The sequence below is a fragment of the Ceratosolen solmsi genome, unplaced genomic scaffold, assembly GCF_000503995.2.
Source record: "Ceratosolen solmsi marchali unplaced genomic scaffold, CerSol_1.0 scaffold29, whole genome shotgun sequence".
NCBI classification, from domain to species: domain Eukaryota; kingdom Metazoa; phylum Arthropoda; class Insecta; order Hymenoptera; family Agaonidae; genus Ceratosolen; species Ceratosolen solmsi.
Window position 1 is genome coordinate 7,023,881 of NW_011948417.1, and position 19,192 is coordinate 7,043,072.

Genomic DNA, 19,192 nt, shown 5'->3' on the forward strand with positions numbered 1-19,192 from the left:
CTATACTATGTCATTTAATTTTAAAACTCGAATTATTTTACCTAGATGATTTAAACTACAGTTATTATTTGTTAATTATAAGTAATTCACTTTATTAATTCAATATTAGTTTATTTACTTATATTATGCATGAATTAGATTCTTGTCAATTACAATATATTGGCATTGAACAATGGTGATTGAACTGTTAATACTATTCTGTTATTTGAGTATAACAGCCTCATTTTTATTTGATATCGACGATTTCCTATATACAAAAATTAAATTATAAATAATTCTAACATACTTAGCTTGATAGTTATTATAAACATTTTACATATTTGGATAAATATTTTAATACATATCGCATTATGGTATTTCAAGCGAATACATTTATAAAAAATTTGGTAAATATATTTTTTTACAATAAGACTAATATATAACATAATTGAAATACTTGTATATTATTATTTTTAGTAGATACAGAATAGATATTTAAATATATAATAATATTTTTGTTTAATAACTTTTATGCGTGCTTCACAATTGTAGTAGGAAAAATGATTGATTATTAATGAAATCTTATTATTTATATTAGTAATATTTTATAAATATTATTTTGCATTTTGTATGAAAGTATTTAGTAAAATAATTTTCATAAAAAATAATTTTCATAAATATTTAGGCGATTAAGTTATTTGTTTAATCACCACTGTATTTTTCACTTGTGTCCAATAACGTAAAATGATATGATCATATTTTTTTGTGTGTAGCAATCAAAATTTATATGCAAAAAAATATTAAAGTACATTTTATTCTTTAAAGGAATATTTTTGTTTGTTAATTGTTCAGATATGAATAAAAATATAAATATTGACATATTTATTGTAATAGACATTTTTTAATTCAAAGCATAGAAGTGATATTACTTCAAATTTTTAGAAGGAAAAGTTTTATTACTTAGAAAGTATATACAAAAAAAGAGTACAACAGACTTGGAGTTATTAAAAGAATGGTCATAATCTTTTCCAGTTTTAGTTTTCAATAGACTTTCCAATCTGCAAACTAAAATTACTAAATAAGCTAGAATCTTCTTGAATAATAATACTTAATATCTATTCTGTTTCATTTTGTTTCATATTTTTGCATCATTTTTAAACATATTATTAATATTATTTTCAAAATATCAATGTTGAAGTATTTCAGTAAGAGTGATTATTTCAAAATTTTATTAAATTCAAGAAAAAACAACCATGGTATCGATTTAAGTACAAAAACATTGGATATAAAAATATTTTTAGTATTTTGAATATTAAACAATTTTGAGATAAATACTAAAATTTCTGAATGCCTAATTATGAGTGTGTGATTTTTACAATACTTCAATTTTTTTTTTAATAAATATTTCGTAATTATAATATTCTTATATTATAAAATATTTTCAGAATATTGCGAAACTAGTTTTAATAGTATTATTTATTTTTAATCAATATTATAGGTTTTATAATACATATAAAATTTTTTTACTAAACGGCCGTTTGTGCTTTATATAAATATTCCGACAGATTGAAAATCAATTAAATACTCATTATAATGTTGGTTGGAAAAAGTAAATTTGTAATCTGAAATTATTTTCAGAATGAATTATTCTCATATATTTATAATAAAAATTAATTAAGAAACTTTTACTCATAATGATCTGTTCATCAATCTTCCGAAACAGTTATTTGAAATAAATTTTCCTACGAAGTCGTGCATGATCGTAAAAATAGTTTTAGTATATAAAGTTAAATCATTAAACACAAACTATATAAAATTAAACCGTTTATAAAAAAAATTTCATATTCTATCTAATTACAATAATTATTATTGTATTAAAAATAATCATTAAATTATAAAATCTTTGAAAGTTATTAATGTTTTAATAGTATTATATATATAAATTTAAACTATATACTAATTATATAGTAGGTAATAATCAATCAAAATCAAGTATCATATCAATAATTAAATTAAATAATTTAGAAATTTTGCTTTTCTATTATATGTAAATTGAGTTTAAATTCTCATAATATTATACATAAAATTTAATACCATAGATTTTTTATTTTAATATATTTCAATATTTAAGAAGAAATAAAATTGCTAGTTATATTAAATAATATTGAAAGATCACCTGTAAGAGGTAAAATTATGTATTTACCTGATCTGATCAAATCAATTATTTAATGTAACATTTAACGTTAATTTATCAATCCTGAATGACAAAATTATATATGCGAAAACACTGATTAGTATAAGATACACGTGCTTGCCAAAGGAAAATATTTACATATTTGTCGAGGGTTTGAAACTATGTGTACTCCCTTGCGTGCAAACCAGCGTATATATTACGCCGATCACATGCAAAGTCAAATATAATTATTACTAAATGTAATATCAACACCATTATTTACTTATTTAAATCTTATGTACTCGATAAGTTGATGATATTGAATATTTAAAAACTATTAAATACTAACACCTTTAAATCATATTAATATTATGGTGCTTAGTATGTTTAGTAATGGTATTTAATTAAACATATCTTTATTTATTTACATAAATCTTAAAGTAATTTTTGCTATCGAAATTATTTTGTTAAAAATAAATGTGACATATGCTAGTATTTTGTTAATTAATTTCAGTTTACGATCACGTGATTTGAAAACAAAACTCCAGTAAGTACCATTTTTAATAAGTGATGACTAATTTGCATAACCCCTTTTCTATTTCAACATAAATAGTCATTTTTTCAATTAATTATGGCAGTTATTAAGAATCACAATACATGAGAGATATATTGGTATATAAGGATGTGCGACACCTAATATAAGGATACAGGTTATATACATACTTGATAAACTAATCGTATACCTTTATAATATGGATAAATACAACAAATAAACTGTAAGCTGCAAGTATGAAAATCGTATGTAACCTTTTGCGATATACAATAAGTACTATGCAATATTGTGCATAGTATATGTAATTGGAGAAATGCGCATGAAAACATTGATGTTAATAAGAATCGGTGGTTCCCTATCTTGATCATGGCTCGTCACGGCAATAAACGCATCGAGCACAAATTAGCGAAAAAGCAGTAGCGCAGATCGAGCGAGCACGAGCAGAGAAAGGGGAGGTCAGGCAATGATCAGAAGGGATTGCCGCCCTCCGACGTACGACGCCTGAGAATCCCCCACCAGGAACCTCAAAACTCCCTGTCGAGTCTCTTAACGGGACGGCGAAGTGCGCGTGCACGTCGAGGCCAATAACTCGATCGGGGCAGACCGCGATCAGCTAACGCGAGACTGCAATCGCACTCTTTATATACTTTTCTCCTCGTCCTTGTCCCCGAGTATCTTTCGAATAGTCTTTCACTCAGCGCCAATTCCGGAGGTACGGGTGCACGCGTCGGGTGCGAAATTTTTTAACATGGGCCTCGGGATTCATCAGCCAGACGCGCAGCGACCAATTTGAGCTTCCAGCAGCCGCGCACTGACGAGCATGTAGCAGCCGACCTCATCATCTCGATGGATTTCGCCTGGACTGTAATATCGCATCGGGAAGAGGTGGCCCGGGTGACAGCCGATAGAAACGAGGAATTTCAAGCCGAGCAGAGTGCGCGTAGATTGATACCCACGGCAGGTACGAGAAGCCATCTCTGCTAGGCAATTCTCACCCTCCACATTCCCGAATTTCACTTTCTTTTTCGTTCCGTTTTTAAAACAGATGATATCTTGTATATTTCAATGGAGCGCTTGTTATTTGTAATTTTGTACATGCACAATGAGTGCGATGTTGCGGCACAAAGAAACAAAAATGTAAACATTAAGTTGATCTTTTTTTTAGATTTCTTTTCTTTATCATGGATTCACCGTCATCTATTATAAAACGAAAAAAAAAGTTATCCAAAAACTAATATTAATCAATAATTACGATAATGAATTAAATTACTTTTCTGACAAATCTCATTTAATATCCATTTTATTACTATAATATAGGTTAATCGTAAAATTACTCGATGGTAGATTAATTAATTAATGCAATATAAATATTTATATCAATCGTATCTATCTTTCTTGTATTTATAAAATAATATCCTAAATTAAATATATTCCGAGTATACAAAATGCAATATACTTCTTATTAAGAACATCATGGCATTTGAAATAAAAATATTCGATTGTCAAGTAGGATTTTACCTGAAAATCTAATAAAACTTGAAAAATATTACTACTCATGTAATCATTATAATATGTCAAAGATACAAATATTATTTTTTGTTTAGCCAAACCTTTTATCACGTTCAGGGTTTTTACTGCTTAACACTAATTCATATTTTATTGTTTAAGTTAGAATAAAAATTACTATTAATAGAAACTACTGTGACTATTGCAAAGAAACTGCTAAAATCAAAATTGACAAGCAAAAATTTGGGATAGTTGTAAACATTTTATATAATTGTTAATATAAATTTTAATACTTTGTAGGAGCAATCAATGTCCACTATTGAAAAAATTTCTTTATCATGAAATGAATGAATGAAAAGCACTGAAATTTAAGAAGAAATCTGTAGATAAGAATGTAAATATTTAGGTTGAGCTGTGTTTCATTAAATCAAAATAAACTTTTTCAAGCATAACTAAGTTTTTTCATACATAAGAATTTTTCTTGAAATTCTAATTTACATTTTTCAAAGAGAATATTTTAATATTAACTATAAAAATATAATTATAAATTTATATTGTTTATGGTTATGTTTCTTTAAATTGTAAAGAATATTTATAATACAATTGGTTTTTATATAATTAAATTTATTTATCATTATGTAGGTTAATATTTTGATATCTACAGCATGTGAATTTCTTCGCATACAACGCATATTGAATATATCAAGATCAGAAATCCTTAGGCACACAGATTTATTTTGATACTCGCATAAGAAAAACATATCGTTTCATATTAATCATTTATATATATAATATAATATAAATCGGCATTATCCATAAACATGACGTTGGCAATTGGTAGAAACGACAATTTGTTGGCTTAACACCTGACGCGCGGCCCACAACCTTTCTGCAAGCATGTGAGCCGAGCAATTATGTTAATCGTACTTAATCGGTTGGGTTGTTCTCGAGCTCAGTTTATTGTACACCCTCCAGCCCCTATATTCTCACTTACGAGAGTGAAACATCTGCCCCCTGCCCTCCTACAAAATACATAAAGAAGAAAGAGTGAGTGAGCGTGTAATTGTGTGGACAAGTGAGAAAGAAAGAAAATAACTGATATATGTATGAGCCTCGCTCAATTAACTTCCTACGTTTAAATGCCACATTTCCGGTGCGCCAAAGAACGGCCACGAGTTTCTCTCAGGCGGACAGTCGGCAAAGTAAAAGAGGGTGAAATAGAAAAAGAACCATCATGAAAATGAGTGAACAAGGTAAACACATATGTATTTATGCCCATTTGTACGTACGTATTTTTACGTAAGAGAAAATTTTTAATTACGCACATACGCACCCACGCACACGTATATACATACACGCATACATACATATATATATATATATATATATATATATATATATATATATACGCACGTATGGAAGCTTGTTTGTATGTATATTTGCATGTATGATTCTTTTACTTCTATATGTGTACATATTAGTTAAATCTCGATGGTATACACTTTATAAAATCCATAACGAAAGACAAGATGAAAGTATTTCCTTTTCTTGTTTTTCTTTCCTAGTATCCGTTATAATATTCGAGATTTAGCAGTGTGGGGTAATTTTGTAGTTTGGTCGATAGGAAGTTAGTAACGCCCCATTCGCGTGGTGGCAGCATTTCTTCATCCCCCGCACTTAGCCCAACGGTGATTCGCTACTCTGTATACCTTCGCCCCCTCCTTTACTAACCCCTTATAGAGCACGCGCATATATCCTTATCGAGACCATACCGTGAAAATGGAACTTCTTCCAAATTTTTAATTTTCAAATAAAATTTACAATATTAATGCGACATTGATTATATAATTGTTATATTTTGTACATATCGTTAAAGCATTCCATGACTAGAATATATAAATAATTTTATAATTTTAGTAATTAAATTAGTTTTGTTATTTAATTGTAATGAATTAATTCAAGTTATTTTATTAAATTTTAATACTTTAAAGTGATCATAAATTAAATAAAAGTATAAATTAGCGTCTCATTTATATTAAAAATATTTTATCATTAGAATATTCTATGAAATTTTTACATAAGTATATATATATATATATATATATATATATATATATATGTTCACTTATACTAATTATAAATCCTATGAATGTATTCATCTAGTCTATCTATTTATATCCATTGTAATCTTATTATAGATAATAATAGAGCACATTACAACTATTATAAATAATAATGGAACTAATCTTAGAATATAATCGAGTTATTTCCATGACACATGAATCAGTTCAAATTATTATTTCTATTTTTAGTTTTAGTTTTTTCACTTCTGTATGCATATATATAATTATAATTTCAATAATACTTTTAACATAAACAAAAATATACTCATTTGAGTCTATAAAATAGTAATTAAAAAGTGTATTACAAACTAATAAAAATAAAACATTTACTAGTTACAAGACTTAATAATAAAATAAAGAAAATAAATATTTATTTGAAGAAATAGTTAAAATCTTGTTTCTATTTTTATAAATATTGAATTAATTGTATTATTACAATATAATGATGATGTCAATTTTATAACTACGAGAGACTTAGGTTTGCCAAGCCAAGTTATATTATGATGCAAGTTATAAAGATTCAAATTAACTTAAAATAAAAATCTGAATATATATTAATAATATAGTTTTTATGGAAATAGTTTGTGTATTCTTAAATAAGACTAAGGCTATAATATACTACTTCTATATATGTAATCGCTTAGATAATACAAAATAATCATAATTCAGTTAAATTGACGAAAAACTGCTAATTAATTATTGTTCTAAATTAAAGTAATTATATTCTTTCTTAGTTAATTAACTTATTATAAATGTTATTATTATTGTACTATAATTAATATATTTAGGCAAATAGTGATATTAAAAATGTTTTTTTACCGTTTCGTTACTAAAATTGTTCAAAAGTTTATATATAATCATATAATCATTTAATATTTATTCAAACACTATCTAAAATTTAAAAGTTGCTAGATATATTTAAAATATATTTTATAAATTTATCAAAATCAAATTTGTAGAAATACCAATAAAAATGTTTGTAACAATTATTTATTTACGTAGTTCTATTACTTGATTTGAATATTTATTTACAAAATAATTATAATTAAATCCCTTTTGAATCTATGATTATGTAAAAAATATATGCCTTGTTAGTTTTCCATTTTTAATTTTTTTTCGAATATTCTCAAAATATAAAAATAATTTATAATATGTAATGTAATGTTATAAGTTAATATTTTAAAGAATTGTATAAAAATTTAGCTTACTTAATTCAACAATTATTATTGTCAAAAATACAATTAAAACCATTTAACAATCACAAATTACAAATATTTAGAAAAACTTTTTGTATTAAAAGTCCCTTTCGAGGCAATTTTTAAATCATTTAGTTGAAATTAATACAAATTATTCATTTAATTATTAATTTAATGCCAGCCTAAATTTGTATATAAAATTAAAAATTTGAGAAGTAATCTCATACATATAAATGATGTTTAGATAAATTATTAAATTGATTAAAAGTCTTAAGTGCGTTCTAAGTTCGGTAAATAGCCGAACGGAAGCAGCGAGTTATGACACTTGATTCGACCGCTTAAATGATTAAGCGGGACTAAGATAGTCCGGTAACTTTTATTTGTTCGAATTTCTTTCGCTTGTAATAACTTAGCACAGTTGGAAAATGGATGACAAATATTTATTGAAAAGTCAAGCAAAAAAAAAAAAAAATTTTAACAAATATATATTAAAAAAAATTTTTAGTACCTTTTATGATTTTTATAAATATAAAGATGATTTAAAGGGTTAAGATCGTGCATAAATTTGTAATAATTTAATAGATAATAATATAATAGAAATTTTTAATAGCTTTTGGTATTCCTTTATCTTTTATAAGTAATCTATTGACTATACGTAGAATAAAAGATAGTGAAAGTAAACAAATAACATTATTAAACTGATAAATAAATACCATAACTGCTTTTTATTTATATATACCTATATTATAAATGAAAATGATTATAATTATTATACATAACTAATCATTGAAATTAATAATTTTTATTTTCTATAATGTTTATAGGAAGGGGTGATTTTGTTGGAGGAATTGATAACGAGGCATTAGATTTTTCACAACTAGAGGATTTCATCAACAGTGATAGCGAACAACCAGCTACGTAAGTTTAATAAAATTTTAATTTAAATTTAGAAAAATTAAATATTAAATGATAAATATTAAATGATTCTTTTAAAACTTGAAAAATGAATGAAAAATGACTTAATTGAATACTGGCAAAATATATTTTATTATTCACATTTTGATATGCATTTGACAATTACAGATTATAGAAGTATATACAGTTTTTATATGTGTATGTTCTAAAATAATTTATATTAATTACTTCAAATTTAAAAATAATCTTACGTAAGAAAATAGTGATATATATATATATATATATATATTGATGATATATATTTTGAAGTAACAGTCTGTCTATATAAAAAGAAATATTTACTAATTATTAAAGTACATTAAAGTATGTGACCAAATATGTAGTAAATATTATACGCTCCATATACGTGTAAATAATATGTTTGAATTATATTGCAATCAAAATATCTGAATACAACATAACCAATTTAATAAACAACTATCGACAAGATTACAAAATTTTAATTGTTAATGAGTTATACATTTAAAGTATAATAATTTTGATTTTCCAGAAATTAATTTTAAAATCAGTTATAATACTTCAAAGAGATTCAAAGAACTACTAGATTTTTTATTATATCAATTTATATCTATGTACATCTATTAAAAATTTTATGTGTGTATATATTATACTATATGTATGTATATATATATATTCAATAATTAGAAATAAATTAATATAATTATCTCTACATATTTCATTATGTTATAACAATATTACAATAACAGTTTTATTACAAATTATTTAGTATCTTCACATCCCTAGTATGTGAAACAAAAAATTGTCGCAATCTTAAAAAATAGTTTCTATATATACTTATTTGCTTGATTCTGTGCAACAATATCTATGATTTTTTGAAACATAAGAAAAAAACAAAAATAATGAGAACGAATAAAGATTCAGGATGAACGGTACGAATGAAGTACTACTATCTGTACACATAGACTGGACGATGAGTTTTGTATTCGGTCGGAAAGTCGTGTGTTCTGTAGCATGCGGAACGAATCATGTAGAGTAATGTAATGATATAATGACACCGCTAGAGACTGGATGAAATTGATGGAATCACTGCCTATTGCATTAGCATTGCTGCTATAGACGGCGATTCTCCGCAATGTGCATTATGTGACTTCATTGAAACACACAAAATATATATATATATATATATATAAGAGGTATATTAGTTCTATACAGATTTCATATTTTCGTGTTTTTTTCCCCCATCCTATCACAATTCAATATAATAATAATATAAATAAAATTCTATAAGACGATAATTGAATGAAGCTCTAGCGATCTGCTATATAGCATGCGCGAATGTATCATTTAATAGAACGATTATTAAAATGATTGAAGTCATATGATTCTATTACGAAATAACTTAAGTAGGAATATATTTTTTTTAGGTATAAAAAAAAATTTTCGAATACATTTTCAAAAATTGCAGCTTACTAATTAATTCTAACATTCTGACCAATATTTTATCTGATTTATTACCAACTATTTTAATCAATAATTTTCTCCTTTTTATTATTATGTTTAATATTTGAATATTAGCTTGAATTAATAAATCTACAAAATACTATTGATATAGAGAACGAATTTTAGTGAATGAATTTAAAATAATATATGTAGATAATGATTTTTCATATGTTTTAAGAGAATTTCTTAAGTATTTTCGCAATATTAAATTGTTCAATGTTCATTTAAGTTACACGTTCGCTCGAACCCCATTTGTTTAGTTGAGAAAACATAATAATAATAGGCATTAACAGGACAATTTTAATTGGTCTACTTAAAAATAGTTGGTTGACAGTAAGCTAATATAAATCACCATAAGCAGTGAGCTGGTGCATAATGGACAATGCCGAGTGCGGGCGATAATATTATTTTTCTTTTTGTGAACCTTGCGTGCTTGGTGCGCGTCGAGCGGACGCGTTGTGTAGTTCGTGTGTTCGTATGTTTTGACGACAGTCGCAGCAGCGATTTAAAACCATCCGAAAAGTTTAACCACTAAACTTAAAGATGTTAGGCATTGGCAAGAAATATAACTATCCGAATGAACGTAGAGGAAAGCATAAATCGTAGAGAAAATATAATAGAATATAAGAAACTATAAGTTGGCACTGACTTTACTTAATTGCCTATAATATCTTTCAGCGATTAATGAGAAGGCATTTATTTGTAATAGTATTTAAATATAAAGAACATTCACGTGTGTTAGACAAAATAAGAATTCAAATTAAATAAACGAGCTTCAATTTTCGTACAAATAACTTTTTTATATTGAAAAAATGAATGAAAATTTTAAGGTACCTGTATATAATTTTGTCTTAATACTTAGTTGTGTCTATGTTGAAGTGGCATTAAAGTAAATTAACGTTATATATTAAAAAATTAACTCGATTATTTTTAAGCTAATAAATAATTGTTACGCCCAAGAATATTAGTTTATAAAATATAAGGTATAAATGACCCAGTGACCGAAGCGACATATTTTTTTATATTAAAAAGGAAAATAAATATTTATCGATTTTATGACTCTTATTACATCGTCTCTTAAATCTTATAATTTAATCAGAATATTTATCGTTGGTTAGTTTAGTATGTCAACATTCTCTCTAGATTAATAATTTTTTGGTAAAATTTTCATCATATTAACGAAAATCTTGAAACGATAAAAGATTTATAGATTATGAATTCGGAACATTTCAATACATAAATTTTTTGTAATTTATAAAAATAGTTCAACGTTTAACCAAAATTATACTGATTATACATACCATCTCTTATTAATACTTATGTATCTATCTATATCAATTAATCATCTATTTTAAAGCATTGTATTTTACCAAGCATAATAATTTTTCTAATAATTAGATTTTTTTTAAATAATTATAGATAATTTTAAGGATTTCTTTGGTACCTTCACTTCATTTATCTACTATTGGTTAATGTACTAACCTTTTTCTTTTTCTACTATTCTTCAATATCAGAATCATTAACGAATTGAAATTTTATATATTCATTATATTTTTGTAATTTTAATATTACAGTTAGTGAGAATGACATTGAGAAATGAAATTAAGTTATAAAATTTTCATTTAAAATTAATGGAAGTAATACTTTTATTAAATAATGCTCTCTATTTATAAGTGTTATTGATCTTGATAGCTTTTTATATTGAAATTGATACATTTTATTACCAAACCAAAAGAACTTCTTAAAAAAAAATGTTAAAAGCTATTATTTATTAATGATAATAATTCATATTAATATATAATTTTTCATTAATTATGGAAATTTTAGAATTGCTTTAACATTTATACGTCACTAATAGTTTGTTTAATATTTATTTAATTAGCATGCAGAGCAACTAAAATCACCTAATTGATTCTATATTATATTATTCATTATATTATAATATTAGTAGCATTAATTTTGCAACATTGCAGGGTCGACATTAATGATGATTTCTCCTTCCAGCGTACGATATATACATCATTGAAATACAACTTTATACGCACGATAAATGCACACACAATAACAATATCCTTAGTATGAATGATAAACTAATTAAATATAACATACTGAAAGCTCAAACAATCTTTTTGATAAAATATATATATATATATATTTTTATATTATTTAACATGATTCAAACTATAAATTTATACATAATCGTAATATATGTTTGTAAATTTATTACTATTTAAAAGAAAATTTCAAAACGATTTAAGTAATTATAAAAAAATAATAATGGATTTTAATAAACTTTATTAAAGATATTATGATTGTAAAAAATATGACAATATAAGTTATTTTTAATAAATTGTATGTAATGAATAATTACATGTTTAAGAAATACTTTAAAACAGTCGATATATTATTTTATTTAAGATATAAAATGAATATTTAATAAAGTTCATTAATAAAAGTGTAAAAACTTCCAAAATACATTAGTTTTTTTTTTATAACAACATTGCTACAGTGTTGAAATAATTATAATTGTAATTGTAATGTATATATAAAGTTATTCAAAGGATTTAAAAAATATTTTTAATATTTACACATAATTTTAGAAAATAAAGTGTTTTTAATATGTTTTTAATATGTTTACAAAGTTCAATTATGCAAAAATACTCAATAATATTTAGTGAAATTATATATTATATTACGTTTCTGTTTATACGTATAGTCGTTTGTGTATAATTTTATTTATATATTTTATTTTTTTCCTTCTCAATTATGTCAATATTCGGATAACGTTCCCCTAAATTAATTAGTTTTAAAGAAATTAATTGTCTATCGTATCAACATGACGTTGTACATTAATGTCTCTTTCTTATAAATGGCTCTAGATACTTCGCAGACACTCTTGCTCACAATGAGAACAGCCCTCCAGCAAATCATGGAACCAGCATCGAGGTGACGACGACCAGCCAACAACTTCCACCGAGGCTTCCCTCACCAATTACGCAGAGTCATCCAGTCACGACCACCTGCAGTCCCGTCAACACGGCAATACCACCCGGACCAACTTATAAAGACCCTCAATCTTATGTACTTCCGTAAGTCTATGTTGTATAAATTATCTACGTAATTTAACGCTCGATCTATTTCAAAAGTATCTTGAAACTTTCGATTTTTCAAACTTCTCTCAAACTATTTTTCTTTTTTTCTTTTTTTTTTTTTTTAAGGATCATAATCGTTTTGAAAAATTGAACAACATTTTAAACAACAAGATTAAATTACTCGTATTTGCTCTCAAAGTTCAAAATTTTATAATAAAATATTTAGGTACTTGATTGATTATCAATAAATGATCTCTATTGATGAACCTTTTAAAATTATAGTATTTAGTAGTAAAAGGAAAATTTTTTAACTTAGAGCTACCAATATTTAATTACTATTTCATCAATCTAACACTCGCGTTAGATCGTTAAATTCTTCTTTTTGGTTTTGTGGTTTAAGGCAACCGCAATGATCCAAGATGGTATTAAATATTTTGGCAAAAATTTTATTCAAAATTTCAATGTAAAGGTACCTACGTAAGTATGTGCTGTAAATACAAACAAAATTAAAAAAAAAAATATATATATATATAATAGAATATAATATCAGAATAGTGTAAGTAATACATGGTTAGAACAATATTTAATTTTGAAATTGTAAAGTATTTTGAGTTTTCTAAACTAATAGCATTACCAATCTTGACCAATATAAGAATGTATTCAATAATATTAACTATATCTTATATAATTGCACAAATTTCAATTATTCATTCAGCATAATTTAATGATGATACACTCAAACTTTAATTTTAGATTTAATAACTTTAATTTGCTTGAAAATAGTATTGAAACCCAAATTTTTTAAAATTATGCATTTGATAATTTAGGATTAGTTAATTTTAAAGAAAAAAAAAAAAAAAAAAACTTATACGTGGTATTCCATCAAGTCTGACATCGTAACCGAGATTTTTTCAATAACACAAATGCACTTTCCCATATGTACAGACATGGTCTCCCAGATAGTCCACCAGATAGCGGTAGCGAACCTCCATATTCTCCACCTGGACATCACGAGGCACGTCATGTACATTCACCGCGTAAGTTAAAAGCTTTCTTGTTTAATTTTAGGAACGTATATAAATATTATTGTTGAATAATAAATCCATCCATTTCAAAAGTAGAACAACAATTTCATTTAATTTGATAAACAACAATTTTCGTAGCGAAATGAAAATTCTATTTCATTTCCGCTTTATAAGGTACTTTTTTATAATAATGATTATTATCTTACTTGGGCCATTTCTATGTTCTATATTTGCCAATACATCAATTAATTACTCAATAAAAACTTCTTCCACATAATAATAATGGGTTGAAAATTATAAGTAAGTGGTTCGATATATAACTATTATTTACATAAAAGTATGAATTTTCTTAATTAGAAAGTATAGACCATCAGCAAACTAAATATATATCAAATGACTACTGCTTTTCTAAATTTATTGTTTCAATCCATACTGTTGTTCGCACTGTCGTAGAATTTAACTTGCCATCTCGGAAAAATATACAATATGCTCACGTTATATCGATAACATATATTGGCAATAAACTGCAATGAAAAAACATTTTAAACGATGTCTTGTCTGGCACAGATCAGAAGGGCAGTCTGCCGGCAGAGGTGTTACTGCAACAGCATCAGGGTAACACCACGAGCTACGTACCATCCCTATTACCGCCGTCACCTCGTGGAATAAACGGATCGCAAGAGCCGCTATTACTATCGCATCCTGTGCTCACACCTCTTCTTACGACGAACACTGCAGTCCTTTCTGTCCAACAGCAGCAACAGACGCAACAGCAACAACAGCAACAACAACAATTGGCTGCACCGTTGCTGCCTCTGTCACACGAACAACACAATGCCAATGGCATTACAACATTGTACACATCTCTACAGTCTGCACCCAAAAAGCGGAAACATAGCCAGGATGGGCTTGTACACGTCAAGCAGGTATATAACGTATGAGACATTTTTTAACTACTTACCTAGATTTAATATACTAATACATTATTCTGTCAATCTATGAAATAAAAAAAGGCACGCTCCATTTTATTACCGATATTTTAGAACTTTAGATATATAGTTAAGCTTTTTATTACTTTTACCTTATAAATTGCACCTTCTTTCTTACAGAAAATTTCGCTCGTACGCACACGCGCACACGTATATTAATCCATAGACATTAAGCAATCATTTTAGTAGAAACAAAGTTTTTTTTGGTTAATTGTACGCGAATAAAGGCAAATAATATTATAAAAAAAAAAAAAAAAAAAAAAAAAAAAAAAATTGATAGAATTATACATAAACTATTGTTGTTAATTATTAATTGATTTTGCAATTTTCTGTAATTGAAGCATTAATATATGAACGGTTATGACTATTATCTTCTATGCAAGATAATATCATATAATGTCTACAACAATTTCACGCATTATTTTAAATTTAAATTGTCAATTTACATTCTGTTCGAAACTTTATGAGAAAATATACTAAAGTTTATATATTTGCGAGGCAAAAAGTTCAGAAAAAAAGTTTTATCTTACAACTGCATTGTCTCTAAATATATGTTATATTATATTTTTATAAGCAAATTTGTTTTAAATTTAAAAAAATTAATTTTCATCTATCGGCTGTATTTATTTTTTTCAAATAAATATTTCAATTTCAATTATTAAATAAGCATATTTTTTTAATTCATAATTTTTACTATTCCTCTGTAAATTTAATTCATATTAATATTCAATCGTATATATAAGAATACAATTAATAAACAGATAATTTCACATAATATATTTTTTTAAATAATTTAAGTCGCTTTGATTTATGGATTTATGATATATGAAGTATATCGCATTTCAGAATATAAAATATAAAGTGTCTCCATTTGAAAATATATATTTAACGTTTTAAGAATGATTTTTTTTTTTAAATTTATTAACAAAAACTAGTCAAATTTTCTATAAAATTTTTTGCGCGACAGTATCTCCAACTTATCAGAAGACACATGAACTGCTTGAGGTTTCAGTGTTTGTTAAAGTAAACACACAAATTAAATTATTGCGCTGTTTATAAAAATATCAGTCATCTGATCAAATAATACATCAATATCACTAAGTACGAAATCGTCTCACGTAAATATGATTTTTACTTAAAAAATGTTGCAACTTCTTAATAAAAATAATTATTTAAGATACTTTGATAATGATTGTTAAAATAGTATAAAAAATCGATGTTAAACTCTGTTTTATAGTATTCTATATATGTTAATTATTTTGTAGTTCTGTTATAAGATCCTTATTCGATATGATTACATTAACAAATATCTAAAAAATATAATAAAAGTGAAAACTTATATGTTTATCAATTCAATGTTATTATATATTATCAGGAACCAGAATTGGGTACTGTCGAACACAGCTGCAGCAGCAGCAGCACAGGTGTCGACAACGATGAAACAAATGGCGATAATAATTACTCGGACGCTAGTTATCAATGTATTCGTTTCCATCCTTTTCAACAAACTTCTTGGCATGCTCTATGTGACCATAATTTAAAAGAACTTCCAGTCCCACATTATAGAGTGGATGCTGATAAAGGATTCAATTTTAGTAATTCAGATGATGCATTTGTATGTCAGAAAAAGAATCACTTTCAAGTTTGTATTATCTTTAATATCATTCGATGAAATAGTAATATTAATATCTTAAAGTATTCATTTCAAATTAACAAATACCTATAGATTACATGCCATGCGCAATTGCAAGGAGAAGCTGTGTTTGTAAAAACCGTTGAAGGTTTGAAAAAAATCAGTAGTTTTCAACTTCATTTTTATGGTGTAAAGGTTGAATCTCCAACGCAAACTATCAGAGTCGAACAAAGTCAAAGCGATAGGAGTAAAAAACCATTTCACCCAGTTGTGTAAGTATTACAGCTATAGCCATTTTATATTTTATATTTTGTGCTGAGTCACTTTGAAAATATTCAAGTTTTAAATATTTAGTAATATTGTTTAAATAAATTTAAAAAAAAAACCAATATGCACATTTATAATACCTTCTTCGAATATTTAATGATTCAATCGTCATAAAAGTCAAGCATATAAATATATATATAAATATATATATATATATATATATATATCAATACATGATTTTCAAATAAACTTCATAGGTACTAATTTTATGCGAATAACTTCATTTCGTCCACGAGTAAGATTGATATTCGGTAAAATTGTTTTACAAGAAATTCAAACGAATCTTTTTAAACGTCTAAATTTACTAAAGTGAACATTAATTTGTTAGCACTTGCTAATAATATCCATAATATACAAAAATCAATTTTATATTTTAATATAAGTACGAATTACTCATAAACATTAGTATTCGTCTATAAAATGAAAACGCATATACATTAAAATCTAAGGCTTTTCAGAGTTGAAATGGGTGGTGAACGTGTAACAAAAGTGACCGTCGGTCGTTTACACTTTAGTGAAACGACTAGCAACAATATGAGGAAAAAAGGCAAACCAAATCCAGACCAAAGATACTTTTATTTGGTCGTTGGTTTACATGCTCACACAGCCGATCAAGCCAATTATCAAGTAGTTGCACATGCTTCTGAGCGGATAATCGTCAGGGTAGGAAAAGTAACAAATTTTCTAAATATTCTAAATATTCATTTGACATTGTTGATATTTATCGCTCATTAGTTTTTGTTCGCCAATTTTTATAGTTAGGACAATCATTATCATATGTATATAAAATATTTAAGTATGAAAATAATAAAATAATTGTATTAAGTAGATCAAATATTTATTACAGTGGATGCCAACAAAGTAAATAATTTGAATTATGTAGATGTATAACAGTATCCATCCAGACGCGTATTAATAATTAAAAAATAATTAATAAGACTAATAAAAGTGAACATTATTTTAAGGAGAATGTGGTTTTCAGGCAAGCAATCCGGGTCAATTCGAGTCCGAAGGAAGCACAGTGGGATCTGAAAGTACTTGGCAAAGGGGAGCAGCACCAGATAGCGTCTATCACGCCGGTCGAGTTGGTATAAACACCGATAGACCCGATGAAGCTCTTGTGGTTCATGGTAACGTTAAGGTAAATAGTAACTGTTTATTAATGTTGATTTAAAGCTGCATATTTAGAGAGTTTTCAATTTATTTGAGAATAACATTTTGATTTTACTTTAATGTCTATGTCAATTATCTTTAACAATTGGCACGTTTGCACGTCCTGGATTGCTTTACATATAGATGAAGACTTTAAGGACGATTATATTACGTTATTATATTAACAAGAAAATATCTATATTAAAATTGTAATATAATGATAATCGTTTCTTAATAATGTAATGACAAAAACGTTTCTTTAATAATGTTGCAAAATAAATCATAATGAAATTCGTCCAAATTATTTGAATACATTTTGAAATTCGAAAGCCTTATTATCAGTCTGTAGATTCTAAATCAAAGCATCGTCCACAACATGAAGAATTGCATTGTAACTTAAGATATCTTGAGTTTTTATGACATCAATTTCGAAGAGAAATAATCATCTGTTTTATAAAATAAATATAAGATTTTTTAAATCCTAAATAAATTGTAAATACTCATATTTTTCTATTATGAAATAAAATTATAGATTATTTGGCATTTTCCGATTATGGATTATGGAATTCGCATTGAATCATATTTCATGGGAACCTTAATTAGCTCGTGTCTTTAAAATTACATTTTTTTCAACCGTAGGTAACTGGACATATTGTTCAACCGAGCGATGCAAGAGCAAAACAGAATGTACACGAGCTCGATACGCGAGAACAACTAAGAAATGTACAACAACTGAGAGTCGTTCGATATCGGTACGCTCCGGAGTTTGCTCAACTCTCGGGTCTAGGCATTAAAACGCACGAAGACACTGGTGTTATTGCTCAGGAAGTCCAACAAATTCTACCGGAAGCTGTATTACCAGCTGGTGACATCGTTCTGCCAAATGGTCAGAGAATAGATAACTTCTTAGTCGTCAATAAAGAGCGAATTTTTATGGAAAATATCGGTGCTGTGAAAGAACTATGCAAGGTACATTATATTACAATCCTATATATTTAATTATTTATC

General features: G+C 26.1%; 1 protein-coding gene across 8 annotated transcripts in view; it reads left to right on the plus strand.

The window, feature by feature from the left end:
* LOC105359771 (myelin regulatory factor) overlaps positions 1-19,192 on the plus strand; it is a 35,943-nt gene that overhangs the window by 11,771 nt on the left and 4,980 nt on the right. For 3 of the 8 annotated variants that reach the window (XM_011496452.1, XM_011496453.1, XM_011496457.1), the window contains exons 2-10: positions 8,355-8,448; positions 12,846-13,055; positions 14,004-14,095; positions 14,651-15,018; positions 16,448-16,714; positions 16,799-16,977; positions 17,482-17,704; positions 18,015-18,173; positions 18,824-19,153. In XM_011496452.1, the coding sequence (XP_011494754.1) occupies positions 8,355-8,448; positions 12,846-13,055; positions 14,004-14,095; positions 14,651-15,018; positions 16,448-16,714; positions 16,799-16,977; positions 17,482-17,704; positions 18,015-18,173; positions 18,824-19,153 (1,922 nt within the window). The remainder of the gene's footprint in view (positions 1-8,354; positions 8,449-12,845; positions 13,056-14,003; positions 14,096-14,650; positions 15,019-16,447; positions 16,715-16,798; positions 16,978-17,481; positions 17,705-18,014; positions 18,174-18,823; positions 19,154-19,192) is intronic. The other 5 variants (XM_011496454.1, XM_011496456.1, XM_011496459.1 and 2 more) reach the window with 5 other exon arrangements.